The sequence below is a fragment of the Eptesicus fuscus genome, chromosome 11 (genome assembly GCF_027574615.1).
Source record: "Eptesicus fuscus isolate TK198812 chromosome 11, DD_ASM_mEF_20220401, whole genome shotgun sequence".
Lineage (NCBI taxonomy): Eukaryota > Metazoa > Chordata > Mammalia > Chiroptera > Vespertilionidae > Eptesicus > Eptesicus fuscus.
Genome location: NC_072483.1, coordinates 68,693,125 through 68,716,898, shown reverse-complemented (window position 1 = coordinate 68,716,898; position 23,774 = coordinate 68,693,125). Strand labels below are relative to the sequence as shown.

The window sequence follows — 23,774 nt, the reverse complement described above, 5'->3', positions numbered from 1 at the left end:
ATTCATAGGTTGATGCTCAACCACTGAGCCATGCCACTCAGGCAAGTCTCTGTTTCTTGTGTTGTACTTTCAAATAGTAGACAATAACTTTTTTTTTTTTTTTTACTACTCATAACACTTTATTTTTACTCTGTACAAAATACAAAAATGCAACCCAAAGAGTACAGAAGACCAGTAGCGACAGGCACACTGCACAACAGCAAACCTTGTCTAGCAAGACATTAGTTTTTAAAACTTTATTTTAGTGAATACGTGCATTATATAAAACAACAACAACAACATCAAAAACACAAAGAGGCTAGAGATTTCGCTATTTCTACCCCGCAAAGAACGCTTACTATCAAGACTTTGGATAAGACCAAAAAAAAATTTAAAAGGCCAATAATATTTTTTTTCATAAAAATGTAAAAGCTACGATAAACTGTCTTTTCCCCCCATCACACTGATTCAATGTCTTCTGCAAAGCCATACATTAAACAAAACAAAACAAAAATCCTGAACTGGACAGTAAATACTCAAGAGGGTTGTTACCTAGGTAACCACTCAGTAGTTTAAAGACTCTTTTAAACATTTGGAAGCCCTCTAGTCATTGCTCAGTACAGTGTTCCAGCCATCCTGCCCTTTTTCCCGCCTTTAACACACCTTGGAATAGAAATGCTTGCATCATTGAGTCTCTGTTCCTAAGAACTAGTTTTGAAAAGAAAGTAATGTAAAAAAATATTTGACAGAACTATGAGAGATGTAGGCAAGGAGTCTTCTCTTCATAGCAAAGTTGGGTTTGCTTTGCATGTCTTCTTCTGTAGGACCTTTCAGGGTTTGTTGATCTGCCCCATGAATAAGAAGGCACCTATAGAATTGAAAGAAAACAATGCATTACTATAAAAACAGTTTTTAAAAAATGAGATGGAAGGCACATTTAAGGCAAGGTCCCTGGGGTGAGTTTAAGTTACTAGCTCTCAACAGAACTTTCTGCAATGATGGAAATGGTTTATACCTTCATGGTCCAGGATGGCAGCCATGAGGCACATGTGGCTACTGAACTCTTGAAATATATTTATATTTTATGTGATGTTATGAAATAACATTAAATGAGTTGAAAGTTGAAATGAAATAGCCACATGTGGCTAGAGATTAGGCCGCACACTAATTATGACATTGAACTTGCAATGAGACAAGAGGATAAGGAACTAGCTTATATTATTGATTTAAAAAAGGGTACAAGTTAAATGTATTAATTCCTACTCTGTGCCAACATGAAGCCAACATTTCCACAAAGACAATATTATTTATTCTTCAGAATTGTACTAGGGGATAGGAACTACTGTTACCCTTAAAGATGGAGCTAAAGTTTGAACCAATGACTCACAGAGCCAAGATCCACTGAATTAACAAATCTCAAGTCCTAATTGTGGAGTGGGCTTACAGAGGTTGATGACATCTAGCTTCTTGTAAAATTTTACTGCATTTATTTAAAAGAAAGTCAATAGATGTTAAAAATGGCCCAAAGGGTGGCAGAGCTCTCTACATGTTAAAAAACAAGTCAAAACAACACAAACATACAATCTTGTCCTTGTTTAAAAGATTCCACCACACTTTATAAACACAGTCTGATTTTCCTCTCTCTTCAACGTGTGTGGTTATATTATTTGAAGTGCTGGGGATTGTTGCCTCATGGGAAATAGACTAAGAGCAACACCACTGGGTGTAACTACAATGGCAATCCACGTTTCTGAATTCTAACTTGTGACTGATGGAAGAGGAGAATCACTTACCTGTAGGATTATGTCGGATGAAAAATAGAAAAGGTCTGTCCACTATAAACCAGGGAGGAGATGACCTTGCAATTAGAATCGCAGCTGTGGGAAGGAAAAGAAACATGTTGTGCACCCAGCCTGTGGCCAGCGAGGCAGCTGGCCCGATGGAGCCTGGATGCCGGTGTTTGGGGACACACTTAATTCCTGTTCTAAGGGCTGGATGTATCACTACAGGCCCAATGGTCCCCATGTACTGAACAGCTACCATAGGCTAGGCCCTTTGCATTTACCATCTCATTTAGTCTACATGAGCACCACCCTTTAATAAAAACACTTACTCTTTGTAGGGTTTCTATGGGGGTTAAAGGACATAAACATATTATAATGATGGTTTGTTCACCATCATTAGTGGCTGTTTTCTTTTTATTCCATCTGCCTTTCTGATGAAGGCAGCTGGTCCTTTCAGCCTATTCAAATCCCTTCTGCATATCAAAGCCCAGCTTCATGCTCAGCTTCTGAGTCTGTGCCTCTTTCTCTGGCACAACTAGGTTTCCCTCCCATTGTCAACATAGACCACTCGTTGGGACCTAATGTGTTGTCCATCACATCTTGGTGTAGACGTTGGACTTAGAAGGCAAACTTCTTTAGTTCATGGTCTTAGACATGCTTACTCTGCCATGCTTACCAACAGTGGCTTCAATTTAATAAGCCCGTGGTAGTGCCAGGCATAACTGCCCCATGCTTGCTGCATTGACCTGGTCCTCTTGTTCAAGCCCCAGAAAGCATTAATGACTTGGGCTTGATATTATAAAGAAAACATCTGCAGCTATGTTGGGATAAATCATTCAACAAAGGGTTATTAATAACAACTCAATAACAAGTGTTATGGATTAAATTGAATACCCTCAAAACATATATGTTGAAGCCTTCATCTCCATCTTGACTGTATTTGGAATAGGGCCTTTAAGGAGGTATTTACTTAAATGAGGGCATGAAGGTAGAGCCCTAATCTAATAAAACTGGGGTCCTTATGAGAAGAGAGGGAGATACCAGGGATGGACACACACATATGAGGACACAGTGAGAAGGCAGATATGCACAAGCCAAGGAGAGAGGACTGAAGAGAAACCAGCCCTGCCAACACCTTGATCTTGGACTTCAGCCTCCAGAAGTATGAGCAATGAATTTCTGTTGGACTTGTTATGACAGCTCGAGCAGACTAATACAGCAGGGCTGGGCTTCATGAGAATTGGACCTGGGCAGTTACGCAGGGCCCCACACTCACAAGGTCCCTGCACGTGGTTTAGTGTCCTGCTGCTGATGTCTCAAATTCTCAATCAGGTTTGAACAAGGGGCTCCATATTTTCATTTTGCAAAAAACCCTGTAAATTATGTAGCCAGTCCTGATAGTTATGCTGTTGGCAAAACGGGTCAATAACTTTGGAAAAACGTATATGTCACTTATAATCACCCAGAAAAGGCAGGAGGCATTTAAAAAGTTCCAACCCCTCTTATTCTAGGTCTTTGTTTCAAATGCTATTTTAAAGGAATAAATATTAAATGTTTATTTTAGAAAGGCAATAACATGTCTACTGTGGATATAAATGGTACTTTTAATATTTGACCCAGTTACAAGTGCAGCTGAGATATGGTTCACTTTATGCGCTCACAGGGCTTGGTCATATCTATTCAAGCAATCTCATGTGGAAAATCAAGGGGTAAAAAGGAAACGACCTAAGATTGTTCCATTTCCTCCTTCATTATATGAGCCATCAAGGGGAAAGCAGATGTGGATATTCAAATGATCAAGAAAGGCTGCACGGCAATCCTGCTCCAATCAGCAGCTGCGTGCTAGTTCTTCACTTCATCCTGGGTAAACCCGATTGACTCGTTTCCTATGAATTAAGTGCTATTATGTTATGTTTCTATCTGAAGATTGGTCTTCTCTGTCCTGCTGAGAGCAGGTCTCAGCACACTGCTGTGCTCAGGCCAAGTGTGGGGACAGATCCTGCCTTCACCAAGTTTTGTAGAAACTACCAGGCCCTTTGGCTTGCATCATCTCTGCTGCTTTGTCGCTTCAATGGCAGAGTGGAGAAGCTGCTTTGGAGCTGGTAGGGCCCACAAAGTAGAAAATACATAGTTTACAGAAAGCGTTTGTCAACTCTTGTCCTGGAGGAATTTCTCTCATTGAAGTGCTTTCCTTAATGATACAGACTCAGAGGCCCATGGGCACCGGTCCTCAATATGTCTCATTTCCCACTGTGTCTGGACAGTCACCTCACAGCACCTGGCCGGAAGTCCACGAGTGAGCTGGGGAAGCCCATCACCCCTCACCCCTTACCCCCGCACCAGGACCAGCCCCACCAGGGCCCCAGCTTACTGGTGACTGCTGAAGCTTTGGTTCCATCTTCACTGACTTCAATTTTTGCTTTTTGCAAGATGTGAGAAATATGAAGGTTTTCTGACCCTGTTTCCAGAAAATAAGACAAAAACAACAGCGTTTGTTTGCTATGCAGACCATCTGTGTAGCTGGAAAAGGAACCTCAGCCATGGCCAAGTCCAGTTCTGAAAAGGTGTCAGAGGAGAAGCGACCTCTCATAGTCCCGGGGACTGGAGGCTGTCGGAGGCCTGCCACCTGCCGTGTCTGCTCTGAGACCCGGGATATCACTCCAGAGGAGGGAGTCCCAGACCCCAAATAGTTAGTGCTGCTAGCCATTCAACTCCAATCACTGAGAATTTCATAAACAATAAAAAGAGCGGAGCCTGAAGAAGGAAGCCCAGTTATCCAGAAGCAGCAAGCCAACATTATTTTTCACTTACAAATGTCAGATCCAGGAGGGATTTCAGATGGCATTGACAGATGGGGAAACTGAGGCCCAGAGTGTTAAAAAAAAGTCTGCCCTGAAATCACATGGCAAGTTAGTGGCAGAGTAGGTGCTGGCTTTTCACAACAAAAGCCACTCATCTCGTGGGTGTATTAGTAAGAGAAGAGGGTCAAGCAGGAGACCAGTCAGACTGTTGTGAGGGCCAGACTCAGAAACGCAGTTTTGTCCCTGGAACCTTCTAGTGAATTCATTTTCCTTTCTCAGCAAGTCCTTACCATTCCAGCAACCCCCACTGGGGGCAGCTTTCAGGGGCAATATGAACAGAGGTTAATGGTAGCCTTGACTGGACATGGGTCAGGATGCAAAGGGAACTAGTGCTTCTTGTGTCATCTGGTTTTATTTCATTTTAAATTTATCAGGGTGACATGTATATATATAATACCCTAATATGCAAATAGACCGAACGGCAGAACAACTGAACAAGTGAACAACTGAACAAAAGGTCGCTATGATGTACACTGACCACCAGGGGATGCGCACGGAACATGGTTGGCGTTGGCAGCAGGTGGCAGAGCGCGGAACATGGAGGGCGTTGGCTGCTGTGGGATGGTGGAGCAGGTGAGTGGGGGCGCCAGACCAAGGCGGGTGCCGATTGCTGTCATTGGGGCAAGCCTCTGGTGATTACTGAAAATTCTTTGCTCCCACACACCGCGGTCCCGTCTGGCGCTCGCACCTGCTGCCAGCACCGGAGCTGCCGCTCGCACCCGCTGCTGGTGCCCAGTGCTGGCCCCAATTGCTCGGCGCCATAAGTGGTTGTGAGCAGCAGCTGCTGGCCCCGATCACCCCTCAGGGCTTCTCCACCTCCCCCTGCTCCTGAGGGGCAACTGGGGCTGGCAGTCGCCTCTCGCACCTGCTGCTGGCACCACAGCCACCGCTTGCACCCGCTGCCAGTGCCAGGCACTGGTCCCGATCACTCCGTGCCATCGGCAGGTGCAAGCTGTGGCTGCTGGCCCCAATCGCCCCTCAGGGCTTCTCCACCTCCCTCTGCTCCTGAGGGGCGATCGAGGCCGGCAGCCGCCTCTCGCACCTGCTGACAGCGCCGGCCCTGCTCGCACTTGCTGCTGGTGTCAGCCCCAAGTGCTCCACGCTGGCAGTGGGTGAGAGCGGGGCCGGTGCTGTCAGTGCATGGGAGCGGTGGCAGAGAAAGTCAGGGTACTGGGGGTGCAGTGGGAGGGGCCGGGCGAGGGCGTGGAGGATGGGCTGAGACCCGCCCCTGTGCCCACTGCAGCCTCATGACCCACAGTTCCTTTCAAGGTGCACAAATTCATGCACTGGGCCCCTAGCTAGTTAATAAAATTATATAGGTTTCAGGTGTACGATTCTACAATCCACCAACTGTACATTGTACTGTGTGCTCACCACCCCATCTGGTTTTAAATTGGCTGCACCGATGCTTGGCTCTAATGTGACCGATGGTGAGTGAGGGGCCCCTTTGCAGGGCCATGTCACCTGCACGGTTAAACAGAAGGTCTCAGGAGAATTGGGGGAGCCTGGTCTTCCCTCTGAACACCTGTGAACTCCCTGGGGACACTAGGTAGCAGTTAGGCTACACAGGCTAACCCTGAAGGGGAAAGTGCAGATTAAAACCATGCTCCTCAAATGTGTTTGGCCTGAGGAATTTGGTAAAGCGAAGACTCTGATTCAGTAGGTCTGAGTTGGACCCAACATCATGTATTTCAAACAAGCTCCCAGGTGATGGGGCCGCCGCTGGACCGGGCTGAGTGTCTGGCTCACAGGAGGAGACCATCAGGACAGCCATGGCACTGCAGGTTCCCCAGGGGGGTCAAGTGTGTCCCCGGGACAGGCACTCAAGTGTTCACTAGCAGGCACCTTTGCACTCAAGGGGAAAAATACAAAATGCAGTGCAAGTAGTGTTTAAGCCATGACTTTGCTATGGGAGGAGGTTGCTATGCCCCAAATTAAGAAAGACAAAGGAATGACCAGTCACACATAGCTCCAGGTACCTATGTGGGCTAAGAAGGGATGTCATACCAGATGTATCCTAGAAGTTTTGGCAAAGAAAAATTCTAATCGGACTCCTTTGGATTTACATGACTTCAGATTAATGGGCATGAATTTCCAAAATACATATCTGGATATTGTGCATGCCTGCTGTTGTTTGGTGGGAATAAGTATTTGAGAGCCCCCAAATATCTTGATTTTTCCAACATAGGAGACAAGTGTGCATTTGAAAAAAAATAACAACTAATACCTAAGTAAGGGCCAAATTTTTCGGTAATAGAGACAATACACAAAATACTTCTTTACCTGTGTAGAGTTACGTGGGCTTCACAGGAAAAGTACACGTGAAATGCAGGGATGACTGACATGCTAACTGAAATGATTGAGGATCAACAGCAACACTGGTCGATATATCAAATTAAACCTTGGAGAGTTTTAGGTCAACACATTCGTAATTTTGACCTTTCCTTTCTGAACAAATCTGAGACTCAGTTTGTAACAAAGTCTTCAAGTTTAAAAATACATTTTAAACTGAACATACTTGTTATTTTAGTAAAATTTGCCTTTGATGGATCAAACATCTCGGTGATGCCAAGAACTTTCAGTGGCTCCTTCAGATCCATTTCTGCTGTGGCCGTGAACCTAGCATGAAAGCAGAAAATAGGAGGAAAAATCACGGGGCTATGAATGATATAAAATGATATAATCAGTGCCAGCGGGAAAATGTTTACCAACAGCTTCTGTTTAAGCACGCTCTGAACAACAATCTAAATTGCATTGTCAATCTTAATCCCAAGGTAATTAGAGAACAACTCATCCCTCAGGCCCTCAGCTGGCATTAGCAGCACATATAGTAACAGCAAGTGGGGGCTCTCTCATCCTCACATGCAACAGGCTCCCCGTTCCAGTCTCAGGGAGATCCACAGGAGCACCTCTCTTGTGTGCACGGGAGATGCCGGGTGTTGACAAGTGTGTACACCCTGCAATGTCTACAGTCTTTCCCCACATCCAACCAAAGAGCCATCACCTTGGCTGCCGTAAGAGCCACCATCCTCACTGGGACTGGGGATGGTCAAAAGAGAGGAAATGCATTCCTGCTGGTTCATGGAGAGATCTGAAAGCATCTCAGGATGTTAAAATGAGAGCAAAAATTGGGAATAGGAGTCATGGTTTTGTGTTTGGATGTAATACTGGTTTCTTGAATATGTGTAGCTATCTGGCCTTATAGCATCCACATGTCAGCTATTCAATGTGTCATCAGGGGATATTTTACCAGATTTGATCACATCCTGTGGGAGAGCAACAGGGTAGGTGAATGGATTCTCATCACAGATGGGTAGTAATGGCCATTAGCCATTAATTATAATTGTAATTTACCCACAATGTCACCATCTCATTCCTTTATACCAAGCATTGTCTATGTAAAGGCTTATTTTACAACAAAAAATAATCTTGGGAAGATTACTAATACTTATTATCAATGTATTTCTCTGATTTCTTAATTCAGTGACTAGAAATTAAAAGCTACTAGAATGGGAAGTTACCACCATGAGGTCTGGGTGGTTAAAAGCCCTAGAGATAGGCCCAACACTTACGTTAAAAAGTTCATAGAAGGAAGACATCATTTGCCCCCTTCACAATCTAGGCAAAACAAGCATTCTCTGTTAGAAATTCAGGATTCAGACAGAATATGAGATGACTTTTTCCTTGGATTTAAGTCTTAACAGCCCAAATTCCATCTGTCTTATACTTTCAGGGTATAACAGAAAAACTGCCCTAGATACTAATGTATGAATTCTGCCTGGTGGTTTCAAAATATTTCCTTACCACCTACCTTCTGGGCCTTGGTCTTCAGTAACTTCCAGCTAAAACATAACTAAATTAAGCTCCTTATCAAAGAACAGAACGATACTAAACTTTACTATAATTTCATCATAGTAATAGGATGACATGCATGTGTTTTTCAGTTTTTTGAACAAATGAGACATGTTTGGAGCTTGGGATTTTGCAGAGGCTCCGAGGCCATCTGCTTTCTCTCCTCCACTGTCATTAGCTGGCCATGCCAGAAGCATGGGAATAACAACAAACTTTCCCACAAGCACAGCCTTGCATTCTGACCATGTGATTTCTGCACAATAAAGTGGGCTTCGTGATGGGCCAGATTTTAGCCTCGTGTTGTCTGGTATCTGGCACAATCACCATCAACCATCAAGAATGGAGCACTTCCGTTGTTTTCTCCTTCAGGGAAAGAAGTCACTTACTTGGGCAAGACGACCTGCACCCTCTTGGGCACCATCATGCTGGTCCAGCTGTCTACGGTATTGGTGCTGATGTGAGGGATGATGGCCGAGAGTGGGGTGGAGCTCTCGCTCGGCAGTGCAATCAGCATGCTGATGCTCTCCCCGTGGTAGGGCAGTTCAATAAAGTTGTACCATAAGCCATTGGGGGTGTTTGCTGCCCCTAAAGAAATCAGAGGCAGGTTCAGTAGGCCCTTGATGACTTCCAAATGTGGTGGGAGTGACTGCTGGTCACCACAGTAGAGTCAGAAGAAAGAGAGCCATGCAAAATAGCTTCCTTAGAAGGACAAAGATAAGGACAGTTATTTTTTCCTTCCTTTGTAAAGAATTCCCTTTCTTTAGTCTAGATCTGTCTAAACAGAATGCCTTTGGGTGACACTAAAATTACATTAATTCTGTTGAGGGGAATTTAGGTCAGAAGGCACTGAGAATACAGTGCTTTGCAAGAAGTTGATCCTTATCATATGAATAAAGAAATGAATTTGAGCTGCCTGAGAAGGATTCTTGTGGCCAAGACTACGCATGCATGTTGAAGAGAAGGGAGGGAAGGAATAAACTGCTTCCATTGTTTAGGGCCCAATCTGTGCCAGCCCATACCAACCATTTCCACACAATTACAAACACAGTGTCCCATAAGGTAGGTATAAGACATCTATGTCACCACTAGGGAAGCTACCATTAGAGGAATTAGGTAACTTGCCAAGGGACACATGGCTAAGAAGTGGAGCACCAGGACTTGGGGTCAGTATGCCTCATGCCAAAGACCATCTTCCTACGTCACTACCCTGACTCCCTGCTCACTCTTCGTTCATTCTAATAACTATCATTAGGGCTCTTAGATAATTTATGGTACTTGTGCTTACTCATAACAAACCAAGAATGACTTAACCAGTACTTGTCAAAACGTCGTGTAGAGAACTCTGGCAACTGGCAAGATGCTCGGTGGACAAACTGGGCTCCATACCCAGTGAATTTAGGAAGTCCTGGACCACTGCCTCTTGCAGAGAATATAATACCAACATTATAAAGGCTCTGAGATACTCTGACGAAAACTGTTCAACTCTAGTTATCCCCAGATCTCCCAAACTAATCTGATCTTAGAGCCTTAGGACCCTTTTATCCCATGTAAAATATTCAAAACATTTAGCAACGGAGCAGCATGCCTGAGCATCTCGGATTAGAGTGAATAAAAGTGTAGTCATGATGGGCCCTGGCAAGAAGCCCAGCTCATGGGGACAGGCCCAGAGAGGCTACCAGCCCCCTGGGGAAAGTCTTCGACAGAGCACTTTAGGATCCCATGAAACCTCTACATTCGGCATGTACTGGGTTAGAAAAATAATGTGGTGAATGGAAAACCAGCATTTCTAGACTTAGAGTGGATTTCTGAAAAGTTTTATTAAACACATCTCAAAGTTTTTAAGAAGAACTCGGTGACCTCGGTGAGGTTATTTAACCTCTGTGTGCCTCTGAGCATGGAGGATGGAGACACCAGTGCAGGAGATCTGGAGTTACAGGACCTGGATTCAAATCCTGGTCCTGATACACACTAGCTCTTGGACTTGGGCAAACTCCTCATCCAGGGGTTGTTGAGATGATTGAATGTGAAAAAAAATGTATGTAAGGGACTCAGCAGGGCCTGGCTCAGGGTGGGTGCCCACTGAGCACTGGCCCCCTCTTCCTCCTCCTCTGAATGACCTAGAAGGACACCATATTTAAGGAAAAGAGAAAAGAGAAAGTGATTTCTCTCATGATTGTCTTTTCTTTGAGGAAGACCTTGCCAATCACTGCACTGGAGATATATAATATCCACATCTGGTCTCCAGAGATGGGGGAAGGGAGGGAGAGAGACAGTGAACTTGTCTTTGTTACATAACAAACACTTTTTAACTATAAAATGTGATGAAAATAGTGAAGCAATCAGAATGGCTGACACTACAGGGTGACATTGCAGGTTCCTCTTAAGAAAGAAATATGTGGCAATCTGTGCATGTGCAGGCTCACGCTAGCCCGGGTTTGTCTTGGGGCTACCTACAATTCAAACATGGGACCCTCATCTCTACTTTTACCCTGCATAACACAATGGTCTCAGCAGAAACTGAAAAAATCCATGGGAACGTGAGAAAAAAAAAAATCACTTCCTAATAATCCCTTTAATCCTCAAAGAAAATATTAGGTCCCTCCTCTTGCAGAGCTAACTTTTAGAAACTGAAATTTGGGAAGCAGTTAATAAATGATTACCCCAGGGCGAGGAGTAAGCACCTGGAGGTATTCATTAACCACTTCTAGAAGTGTTTAATGTTCAGATAAGGATTAGGTTCATGAATAATAAAAACTTATGAGCTGAGTGTGCTTGAGGCAAGGAGACAGCCTCTATTTCCGCCAGTTAATCCAGCCTCGACTGGAGACATCATTAACTAACCATTTGACATCCAGTCACTCACGTCTGCCCCACGATTCCTTTCTCCCTGGCTCTGCTTCTGCTTCTGATCGCAGGAGCTGATGACAAATGTCAGCGAGGATCCCTCAGAACAAACCCCTTCCATGCTTATCTTTACTTGGCGGCTTGAGGAGCCAGGAGACAAAAATAACACGTGTCCTCTCCTTCCACTTGGTCCCTAAAGCACTGCTTTCACAGTGTCGCCTTATGAAGGGCAAGCGCAGAGGTCAGAGACACGAGATCTGGAGTTATAGGACCTGGATTCAAATCCTGGCTCTGACACACACTAGCTCTTGGACTTGGGCAAATTCCTTATCCAGGTCTTAGTTTATTTACCTGTGCAATGGGATAACAGCGCCTACCTTAGAGAGCTGTGAAAACAAAATGAGAATATATTTGCACAGTGCTCAGCAGCACAGGGGCTGCACGAAGGAAAAACTTTCATCTACTGATGTCAGCAGTTTTGTAAAACACTTCGCTTCTTGAGTGTTAGGTTGCTGCTCAAGCAGTTGAAACAGAATTGATCCACCAAGAGAAACCCCATGAGCTGCAGTAGAGCACAGCTCCTGGGCAGGATGAATCAGACAGAGAAAGGGTATTTGGGACCTGGTGTGGGGCAGGGTCCCAGACTGCTTCCCCTGAGTGTCCTGCCCGAGGCCCTGCATCCCGCAGCTCTGGGAAGCAGACTGAGCGTGCTTAATGAGGATGATTTCTGGAGAACATAACCATGTGCATGAAGCAGGGTCCTTCATTCTGAAGAGACGGGACGATGTGGAAAGGGGAAAAGCAGCCTTTTCTCTTAGATGAATGGTGATCAACCAAACCTTTAGGGAGAGATAAAAGGCAGAAAACCAAATAGTAAAAATATTAGAGATGATTTAGGACTTTCTGTCAGTGGTGCTTTGGGGATGAGCCAGTTTTTCTGGAAAGCTCCCTAAGTGCTCCGATTCCTATTTGAAGTCCTATAAGGGAGGAAATAGTACGTAGGCTCAATGAAAGGTTAAGAAACTCTTAACAGTCTGTACAATCAGAGAGAACATTTTAAATATTTAATATCAGGAAAGCCTCATAGATGAGCATTACCCAAATTACCTTCTACTACAAGTAACTATGGATGTCCTGGGTTCTGAAGGAACTATTCAGCTATACTTAGTAGATATTGAAATATCTACACAACAAGTAGACCCATGGCCTGTTGTCTGTACTCAGGATGGAACAAAGGGAGTTTGCAGAGAGCTGATGGGGAGGGCTGATGGTTTAAGCAGCTGGGTGAGAACTGGTGCCATTTGCTGAGCTGAGGAACACGGGGCAGAGAGAACTCGATGAGTGAGGGCCACAATGCGCTTATCTACGGAACTAGAATTTAATAGACGACCAAAGAGAAGTAAAATGAATAGGTATATGAGTAGGAAGCTCAGAGGAGAGTGGAATCTAGAAACATACTGATAAACACACAAACATGCATATGTATTTCTGGAATTCTTTGTGGCCTTTTAAAAAAATTTCTAAGTCTAAATTCATAACCATAAACACAAGAAATGTGTAACTGCTTTGACTCAGCAATTCCTATTCAAGGAAATTACCTTTAGAACTTCTGGTACAAGTATCTGAACATTTATGTACAAGAATGGTCCCTGCCATGCTGTGTGTTATGGGGGAAAAGTCAATGGCCGTTTATAGGATATTATGAAACATTTATGCCATGGCATATAATGCAGCTGATAAAAGGATCTCATTGACATCAAAAAGTTTCCCATGATATACTGTCTAATGAATAAAGCAGATTATAGAATAGAAATGACGGTGTAATTCTTTGTATGTGAAAAAGTTTCACGGACATATTTCAGATAGCCATAGAAAAAGTCTCAAATGCTATCCCTGGCACTTAATAGGGGTTTTTATCCTGGGAAATGGAATTGTAGGGGAACATTTACTTTTGCCTTATATATGTCCGATTTGAGGATTTTGCAATGATCATGAATTATACTTCTACTACAAAAGGATTTTTCAGGCTTTTTTAATAGAAAAGTTTCTATCATCGAAGAGCTATACTTAATGGACAGAGTCAAGAGAATTTTCCCCTCCTTTCCTACTGTCCCCCTCTCTCTTAATGTTACTAAGTGATGACATCTAGGGGGAAAAGACGGCAAGACTGATAAATGGGATGGCAATGCTTCGGCGAAGTGACCAGGAACAGTGAGGTTTGGGGAGGCCCAGGAACGTGGGGCTGGTGGCACCAGAGGCCGTGTGCATGGGTTCAGGCCAGCAGCCTGGCCTGTCTCAGCCGGGACTGCCCAGCCCTGAGCCCTGGCTGGTCGTGGTGGCCAGCCTGCGAGGAGACACCAGAAAATGCAAGACCGGCTAAGCGGTCTGTAGTCATGAAGACGAATGCTTGCTGGGGCCACCACAGACAGCTAGCTCTGTGCTCCCTTCACAGCCGCAACAAGACAAACCTGCCCTGTCCTTCGGTGAAAAGCAGACTTTAATGAAGGGACTGCTTATAAGGCAAGGGCAGAGTACAGAGAAACCATTTAGGACGGTACCCTAGGCTACAAATAGTTGGGCACCCTTACCAGCCTTAAGCTGGGAGGGGTGAAGGGAAGGAGGTGACCCGGAGCTTTTGGGCACGCCCTGATGGCAGGAGCTAAATAAGACCTTGGTGGAGGGAGGCAGGGCCCTAAGTGACTGCAGGGAGAGGGCTGGGAAGTCAGCAGCCTAACCCCTCTCCCCTCCCTTGCCCCTACAATCTGCTAGTTCTCCCCACTAGCCAACCCAGCTGGAAGCCAGAGGGCAAGGCAGCCCACAGATGCAGCCTCCTGGTGGGCCCGAACAGGGTGGAGAAGCGAGGACACAAATCAGGGAAGGGGCCCAGTACTATAGTTCCACAGAGAATGAACCTTTGATGACGAGGATGTATTTGTGTACTGCTTTCTGGAAAACATACACGTATATTCTGAGACAAAGCAGTTCTTAATGGAAAAGCTCCCCGGGATATGTCGCTTCCTTTCTGGAAATATCCTATATACTCAAGAAAAGTGGGTTACATTCATTCCTGTAAACACACATATTTGAATCTTTTGGGAATGTCTGTGGAATTCCTTGCATTTTCATATTTGACTACTGACTTATTTGTCTTTTATTTTTTTCAATAGAAACATTCAGTAAATGAGGTCCCCTCACTTTTTATTTTGTTAGAATGTGTGCAAAGATTGACCTTAAGATAACACAGCTGCACTTGGGCTCTGAGCTGGTGGCCATGCTAGCATTCTGCTCTAGTCTTCTTGATAGCAACTTTGGGGCAAAGGAGCCTTTCCTTATCCTCAGTTGCTTCGCATGATATGTTTCTGCAGGACTTCTTAAATATATGTTATCTTTTTAAAAAATTATTGAGTGAATGACAACATTTTACCAAGAAGGATGATGAATAATAAATGAGAGGAAAGTGACTTTGTTTATTGCATCCCTCATGTAAGTCATTCCCTAATTTAAAGAATCAGGCAGCTGGTGAAGTGTTGAGCAATGCTTGAAGCTACTACATAGTGAATATACAAAGGAAATACTTGGAAAACACATGTCCAGGTATAGGTTAGAGACATCAAGGCTAACTTATACAGTGAAAAGAAGAGTAATGTCCATCGGACCCCCAATGCTTTGATAAAACCAGGTTTAAAATGCAACCACCAGACTCAGTTATCTATGCTGTGGTAATGGCAGCGGAGGTGGGCCATTTTTTTGTTCCCTGATTGCAAAATGGATACATATTTTTTTTAAATTTCAAATTGAAATAAAGAAAAAGAATCATTTGAAATACTACCTCTGCTAACATTTAATTGAACATCCTCCAACACAGGTCTCCGGAGACGTATGGATATATAGAAAGTATTTTATACAAATGGGATGATTCAGCATCTATTGCTCTATAGCTTGTCTGAAATCAACCGTATATTAGAAAGGAGGCTTGCACGTGTGAACTTACCGGTCTGGAACAGAGAGAGCTGGGCTAGCATGGGCACTTGGTAGGACTTCCCGTCAGCTGCCACAAACGGACGCTTCTTTGTGTTCTCGGGCCGAAACCGTGATTTCCACAAACCCTTAAAATACAGGGCGTTGACCAGGACCATTCTGGTGAGCACGCCGTCGATAAGGTCAGGGGAGAGCACATTGTCGATCTTACCTGTGAAGTCACAGAACAAACAAGGAAGAAACTCAGGATTGGCAAGAGGCAGCTGCTGGGTCAGGAGAATGGGAAAATCAAAGGGGTTCTTAAATGATTTTGAAAAGCAATTTTTTACACCACCCTTGTATACTTTCTGATTCTTTTTCTCACTAAAAAGTAAAGCTGAAAACAAGTTAAAAATCAGAGACCAGGAAAGACTTTAGAGATCCTCTATGTAGGGATTACTGAACTTTTCATCAAGAAATTCTTTTTTTTTTTTTAATGAATCTTTATTGTTCAGATTACAATTGTTTCTCCTTTTTCCCCACATATCTCCCCACCACCCAGTTCCTACCCCCCCCTCTTCCCTTACCTCCCCCCCCCCGCTGTCCTTATCCATAGGTGTATGATTTTTGTCCAGTCTCTTCCCATACTCCCCACACAGACACCCCTTTCCCCCTGAGAATTATCAATCCACTCCCATTCTATGCCTGATTCTATTAAGTTCACCAGTTTATTCTGTTCCTCAGATTTTTAATTCACTTGACTTTTAGATTCACTTGTTGATAGATATGTATTTGTTGTTCATAATTTTTATCTTTCTTCTTCTTTTTCCTCTTTTTAAAGAATACCTTTCAGCATTTCATATAATGCTGGTTTGGTGGTGATGAACTCCTTTAGCTTTTTCTTATCTGTGAAGCTCTTTATCTGCCCTTCAATTCTGAATGATAACTTTGCTGGGTAGAGTAGTCTTGGTTGTAGGTTCCTGCTATTCATCACTTTGAATATTTCTTGCCACTCCCGTCTGGCCTGCATGGTTTCTGTTGAGAAATTAGCTGATAATCGTATGGGAGCTCCCTTGTAGGTAACTAACTGTTTTTCTCTTGCTGCTTGTAAGATTCTCTCTTTGTCTTTTGCTCTTGGCATTTTAATTATGATGTGTCTTGGTGTGGTCCTCTTTGGATTCCTTTTGTTTGGGGTTCTGTGCGCTTCCTGGACTTGTAAGTCTATTTCTTTCATCAGGTGGGGGAAGTTTTCGTTCATTATTTCTTCAAATAGGTTTTCAGCATCTTGCTCTCTCTCTTCTTCTGGTACCCCCATAATTCTGATGTTGGTTCGCTTGAAGTTGTCCCAGAGGCTTCTTACACTATCTTCAACTTTCTGAATTCTCTTCTCTTCATGCTTCTCTGGAAGAGTGTCCTTGGCCTCTTTGTATTCCAAATCTTTGAGTTGATTCTTGCAATCCTCTAGTCTGCTTTTGGGTCTCTGTATAATATTTTTTATCTCAGTCAGTGTATGTTTAATTTCTAGTTGGTCCTCATTGAGTTTATCGGCCTTTTCCATGAAATTCTTGAAAAACCTTATAACCGTGGTTTTGAACTCTATGTCCAGTCGCTTGTTCTCCTCCATTTCTTTGGTTTGTGATCTGTTTCCTTGCCTTCTCATATTCTCTGCTTCCCTAAGTTGGTAGGGTAGTTTTGTGTACTAGGTGTCCTATTGGTTCAACGGGTCAGCCTCCCAGTTACTTGAGGTGGACACTCTTGGTGTACCCTTGTGTACTGTGTGTCCCCCAGCAGGAGCTACAGCAAGGGCTAGTTTTCTCCTCCTTTGCTTGGGCGGTTTTGGAGCAGTCTGACTGGAGCTGCAGTTGGTTAAGCTGCTCCAGAACAGGCCATTTATATGCAAAAGCCGCTGTGTGGAGCCGGGGCAGGTTTGTAGAATGTGCGGGGCGGGGCCTCAGGGCTGGGTGGGGTCTCAGGGTGTCACTAGGCTGGGGCGTGGCCCTCTCTGCCTTTCCACGTTTCCAAGTCCCTGCGCCCCGCGCTCCAGCGCAGTAAACACTGATTGCTGGGCGCACCACTGCAAAAAAGTCACTCTCACTTTCCGACCCGATGGCCGAGAGTCCAGCTTCTCCCTGTAGGTGCCTGGGTCCCCCGAGTGTCCCCAGAAACTAGATTTCAGAGTGATCGGGAGCTTGTCTCCCTGCGGGTTGAAGAAAAGCCGCGCACCCAGCCGCCCGCCGCCGGCCCGATTCGAGTGCCTCCGTACCTCAGCTTTTCAGCGATTGTGCTTCTTTCTCTTCTTAGTTGTAAATCTTCCACTCAGCCAGCTTTCCCGTGGTTCTGGGTGGTAGACGTTTTTGTCTTTTAGTTGTATTTTTGAAATTGTTGTGTGAGGCAGCAGATTAGTTAACTATGCCGCCATCTTGGTTCCTCCTCAAGAAATTCTTTTATAGCTAGTCCCTATCAGTCCCATGCTTTAGAAAAATTTACTCATCCAAATAAGCTATACAGTATTTAATTATTAATTAGGCTCCCTATTTTGGCTAATAACGAACACGTGTGATTACCAGTGAGAGGTTTTGGTCAGCACAAGATAAGCAGTCGGGCTGTTTGAACCACTGAGTTGATTTAATCACAGTCAAAATAAAGAAACACTTTATCCTGCGCAGTGTTATCAAAGGTGAATGCCGAAGTTCTCTTAAGATTTTTAGAAATGTTGAGCATTGTTTGTAATCTGTGTGTAAAGAAGAGTGGAAGTTAAAATCGGTGTCTATATTTATGGGTCAGGGATCAAGCTAGGTGCTAGTATTACAGAGATGAAAAGAAGTGAGTTCTCTCCCAGAACTTCTAATTTGGAAGGAAAACGCTCTTCCCCAGACGTCAAGATGTGGGGAGGGTCCACCTCGCTTGTGTCAGGAGTGAAGGAGCAACCACCCTTGTCCCGGGAGGCTCCATGAAGCCACAGGATCCTGCAAAGCGCTACCTGGGCCTCACCCTTTGGATTTTCATTTAGGTGTTTAGGTTCCTTTGGCTTCATATTGGAAGATTCAGCTGAGTGTGTGTGTGTGCGCACACGTGTGTGTGTGTACACGTGCAAGAGAGATCACTAATACCCAAAGCTGTTAAAAATTAGTTCAATGCAGCTTTAAAAAAAAAAGAAGTGCATAATATAAATGCAAGTTATAATGTATTAAATGGCGAGAGTTTCTGAAGAAGCAAGAATGTCTAACTCAACGGAGAGATTTAAGCCGTTTTAAATGAAGCGCAAGAAGATTCTGATGTACAATAAACAAACATAACTAAATCACCAGAGAGAAGCAGACCCAGGGTTCCCTGACAGTTTCACCACTGCTCCCTATTTCCACAAGGGGGCACCAACGCCACCTTAGCTTAGGATCTGAAGGAAAATAAATGTTTTAAATAGCCATTATTCAATACAAGGACGGCCTCTATGAACAGACTGTAGGAAGGAAGTTAGAGCTTTGTGCTCCAGTGATAGCAAGCTCCTTAGAGTGGGTCCCCCATAGTGACTGTTTTTTGCCTTTGCTGGGAACATCCCAGCGCAGCCCCTACCTGCCTTTAAAGACATAGCTCCATGGTCCCTCTTGTCCACCTTTCTGAGCCTCCCACTCATCTCCCAGGAGTTTCCATAAAGCCCGATGCTCAGCACCACCATGACATCGAGGTATTTTATTCCAGACAAATGTAATGTGTCTGTCTCCCCCAACTGAACCACGAATTGTGCAAGAACAAGGACACTGTCATTCATTTCCTAAAATCCCGCCTAGCTCTGTGTTCAGCGTACAGTCAGTGCTCACTAAGTGTCTGAAGAAATCTCTTCAACCTTTTTTTTTTTTTTTTGCTAAGATAAATAAAACCTGATTGCCACTAGCAGGACTAAGATATTGTAAGGAGACATGAAAAAAAAAAATAAACAGAAAAGATAAAGAAAGGCAAGAAATGCATAGCTTAGAGGCAATGAGGCACACAGGACACCTGCCATCAGTAACTGCCATAAACATGCATCCATTGTCCATCCACGTGTCTTCCAATACATTCACTATCCACCTGCCTATTCATCTGTTTTAAAAATATATGTTTTTATTGATTTCAGAGAGGAAGGGGAAGGATAGAGAGATAGAAACATTGATGATGAGAGAGAATCATTTATCAGCTGCCTCCTGCATGCCCCACACTGGGGATCGAGCCCACAACCTGGGCATATGCTCTGACCGGGAATTGAACTGTGACTTTCTGGTTCATAGGTCGACGTTCAACCACTGAGCAACACTGGCCTGGCCCAATCCACCCTTAGGTGCCTACCTATCAGGTGCCACGTATTCTTTTAGATAAGAAAACAAAACAAACAAACAAATAAACAAATAAATAAATAAACCCTGCCCTCGAAGAGCTGTGTGTCCTTGAGGTGGAGGCTGACATAAGTAAACCCAGAAGAGTATAAAACTGCAGTGGTAACAGCTACCTTAAGTGAAAGCACTCAAGGATGTGAGGGAAAATAAGGGGAATCTGACCTGGTTGGCGAGGTCAGGCACGGATGGGTTCCCTGAGGAAGTATTACTTAGTTGAGCTAATGGCTATCAAAATAGCTCACAATTGAACATTTGCCAAGTGCCAGGCACTCTGCTAAATGCTTTACATGTATTATTTTTATCCTCATAACAACCTTAACATTGTTATAGCTATTCTAGTAGAGGCACAGGGAGGTTAAATAACTAGCCCAAGGATACACAGCCAATAAAGGGCAGAACTGAGATTCAAACTCAGAACATACTCTTTTAACTGTTCTGCTCTTCATGTGACAGTGTGAAAATGAATAGGCATTAACCAGGGGAAGGGAAGTATTCAGTAGGTTGGGGTCCAGTGATCTGAACATATGCCACAGGTAATTCTTATGCAGGTTTGTCAGGAACCACACTGAGAAACATGCCTGAAAGCTGGAGTTTCCCCAAGTTTTTTCTTTGAGCTTCTTCTATTGAGTCTCTTTTGCTTCCACTCCTGTGCCCTTAACTCTCCCTTCTATGAAAAATGGTTCCCAGCTGAAACCGGTTTGGCTCAGTGGATAGAGCATCGGCCTGCGGACTCAAGGGTCCCAAGTTCGATTCCGGTCAAGGGCATGTACCTTGGTTGCAGGCACATCCCCAGTAGGGGGTGTGCAGGAGGCGGCTGATGGATGTTTCTCATTGATGTTTCTAATTCTCTATCCCTCTCTCTTCCTCTCTGTAAAAAATCAATAAAATTAAAAAAAAAGAAAAATGGTTCCCAAATCTACGTTTCTACACTTCACTTTTCTCTGTTGTCCTGGACCTACCTCTCTTCCTCTGGAACTCCAGTTTACAAATGAACAGGTTTAAAACGCCAATGTCAGATTTGGCTCAGTTTCATGGGAGAAGAGACGCAGGTAAACAAGTAATCATTATGCCGTGTGGCAAGTGCTATAATGAAGGGCATAGAAGAGGCACAATCATATGCCCATCAGAACTGGAGAGGAGGCACCTGCTTCCTAAGATGACAGAGCAAGAGTCAGGGAAGGTGAGAGAGACCAATTCTGAATATTAAAGGCTGCGAAGGACATCCCACGCAATGGAGACAACAGATACACAGGCAGGAAGGAATGAGCAGCAAAAATTTCAAAACAGACAAGGGCCAGTGCATGAGGTTTCTGGGGATGAGATGCGGGAAGGAAAGAAGAGGGTCTGCAGGGCTGTATTCTGCTCTGCTGCCTGTGCCACAGGGAAAAAAAATCCCCAAGGGACACGAGTGGGGGCACGAAAAGGGAAGGAAGACAGCCCGAGTTGTGGGGCCTGCTCAGAAAGAACAGACAGACCAGCCAGTGGGGTCTTGGCCTTTGCCAACAGAAGGGCCACTGGACTTGCAGACACGTGTTAGGATTTTAGAGTCTAACTCACGCTTTCATTCACAAAGTGTGAAATCATACAAAACGTTGCCCAGGGAGCCGTGACCACTCACCCCTGGTTTCATTTTTAACCCACGCATTGATGGAATCACAGGCGGAGGCTGGATCCTTAAAGTTCACATTCTGGACTTCACACTGAAACACATCTTTGTTCCTGGTAATAAAAGGCACTTCGATTTTAGAGCCATTCTTCACAAACATTGCATTAGCCACCGTCACAATATCTTTATTCTTCTTGGAGACGATGGCCTTGTTGATCTTCTTTAACGTTTTACCAGCTCCTAGAGGGGAAAGGAGAAAACATGGCACTATTTCCACAAGAATTTTGAGAAGTTATTTTTCAAAGTATCTTCTATTTTATGGCAATAACAACAGTATAAGCAAGATAATATTAGTAGTGTTCTCAGTGTCCTCGTGTTAAGAAAATGGGGAGGGGTAATTAAATACAGTACAACTGTTAATGGGTCTTAAAAATCAGTTATGCTCCGAGCATCAAATCAGGCACATTGAAGGCATTTTCAACACCTTTTCCCATGTGGGGACCTCATTCTCCTGGGGGACTTTCTTGGTACCAGGTTGACAGAAAGATTGGTAAGCATCTCAATTATGTAGCTATGGAGGGATACATGAAAGGAATCTTCCCAACCCATTCTCTTTTCTCACTTAACAATCGTGACTGCTATTTCCTTTCCTGCCAAAGATTTAACAACATGATTACCTTTTTCTACTTTGGGAAAAAAAGAATAAAATAAGCATTTGAAAATGCTTAAAAATTGACCATGTGCCATCATCCAAGAACAATGATTTTTACTTGATATCAGGCTCAAAAAGTAAAGGGATTAATTTTATGGCAACATAAGCATTATTTTACACAAGCCATCCGTATGCGCTCCACTCAGTTTTAGAGCATGGGAAAGAGGAGAATAAGTTATAAGGATGCAATGTGTTTCTACAGAGAGCTTGTATTACAGATCCTTCTCACTCACGTTGCAGAATGACACTGTCCTAACAATGCCCTGCAAGTCTTGTCACTCTGAGAGCGTTTCTTCTTCTGACTCTTTAACTAAAAATTTTTTATTGATTTTTTTTCAGAGAGAAAGAAAGGGGAAGGGAGAGAGAGAAACACTGATGAGAGGGAAACATCAACATCGACTGGTTGTCTCCTGCACGCCCCCTACTGGGGATCGAGCCTGCAACCTGGGCAGTGCCCTGACTGGGAATTGAACCTGCAAACTCTTGGTGCATGGGATGATGCCCAACCAACCGAGCCACACCGGCCAGGCTCCTCTTCTGGCCCTTTAAACCAGGGCAGGGAAGAGACGCCCAGGCTCCGTGAAGAGGTGGTCCTAAGGCCTTGGTCAGGTCTCTCAGGACTCTACTCCTCACACCTTCTGTGGGGCAGGACCGGATGGAGGGGGCTGGCCCATTTCACAAGTCAGGGAGCAGCAAACGTCAGAGGCCATGTCCCAACTCTGTCCTGTTCAGACACAAGGCCTCCTCCACACGTCCTGATCTCCTGCTGGGAGAAGATCAGAGCAGATCTCTCCTCTTTGGCCCCACACAGTCCTGCCTTCGTCCTCAATGAGAGCATCACTATTGTGAGTTCCCAGAGGCGGAGCCGGAAGTAAGGACTGAGCAACCACTTGGGCTCCTTGGGATCAGTGTGTCATGTCAACGGACGTCACAGAGGTTTGGGAGGAAGAAAAAGTGGGGTGAGGGGTGGGAGGTGCGGTGCTGCCCAAAGGCCAATATCCTCAAAACTTTAGAAGTACTGCTTAAAATGAGCATGGCTCAGCATTAAAACCAACAACCAAAGTCCAGTGCTGTTTTGGAATTGGACTGGCAGACAGATTGCCCTGGGAAAGGCCCTAAATTCTAGCCGTGATTCACTGTGAAGTTCTAAGCCACCAAGAGTTTCTGAACTCCTGAGCAGAACAGTGTGTCCCAAGTATTATTCTTTCCCTGCTTCCGACAGGTGAACAAACGGCAAACTTGTGCAGAACGTTAACGCTGTGTTATCCGGCAGGTGGTCAGGCATTTGGAGCCGGTAGTGCTGGAGGCCACACTGAGACCATCGCCAACGGGACCCAAAGTGCACAGACTCCACCTCACTCATCTTCCTCTCCAGCTGAAGGCATCAACTCAGTCAAGGCCAGCAGAGGTGGAGGAGCATGGGTAGAAAAAAGGGTCATTTCCCAATAAAGTCACTAAGCTGTGAGAAGTGACTGGCTCAAGGTCACAATGCCCGGAAGGCTCCGAAGCTGGTCCTGCACCTGGTCCCCTGCAGCGTGGAGGAGGCAGGTAACCCTGGGTGAGAAAACCCGCGCTAAAGCAAAACAACAATGATGGGACATAAAAGCTCTAGGTTAGGTTTAAGTCATTTGTTAAAAACAGGTAAAGAAAAGAACTAAGCCTTTTCTAAGAACTGGGCCTCACTTAAGAAATTTTTTTTGGAGCCTTTTAGTTTGAAACTAGAGGCCTGGTACATGAATTCGTGCATGGGTGGGGTCCCTTGGCCTGGCCAGCGATCGGGGCCAACCAGGGGGTGGAAATGGAGGGGGGGGG

The 23,774-nt window shown here is 44.5% G+C and overlaps 1 protein-coding gene across 1 annotated transcript in view; it reads right to left on the bottom strand.

The window, feature by feature from the left end:
* Positions 1–221: 221 nt before the first annotated feature.
* SERPINE2 (serpin family E member 2) overlaps positions 222–23,774 on the bottom strand; it is a 59,829-nt gene continuing 36,276 nt past the window's right edge. Inside the window, exons 3-9 of the mRNA XM_008145098.3 lie at positions 21,263–21,490; positions 15,312–15,509; positions 8,863–9,061; positions 7,143–7,243; positions 4,135–4,221; positions 1,773–1,856; positions 222–847 (exon numbers count right to left, since the gene is read on the bottom strand). Coding sequence (XP_008143320.2) covers positions 810–847; positions 1,773–1,856; positions 4,135–4,221; positions 7,143–7,243; positions 8,863–9,061; positions 15,312–15,509; positions 21,263–21,490 — 935 coding nt within the window. The 3' untranslated portion in view covers positions 222–809. The remainder of the gene's footprint in view (positions 848–1,772; positions 1,857–4,134; positions 4,222–7,142; positions 7,244–8,862; positions 9,062–15,311; positions 15,510–21,262; positions 21,491–23,774) is intronic.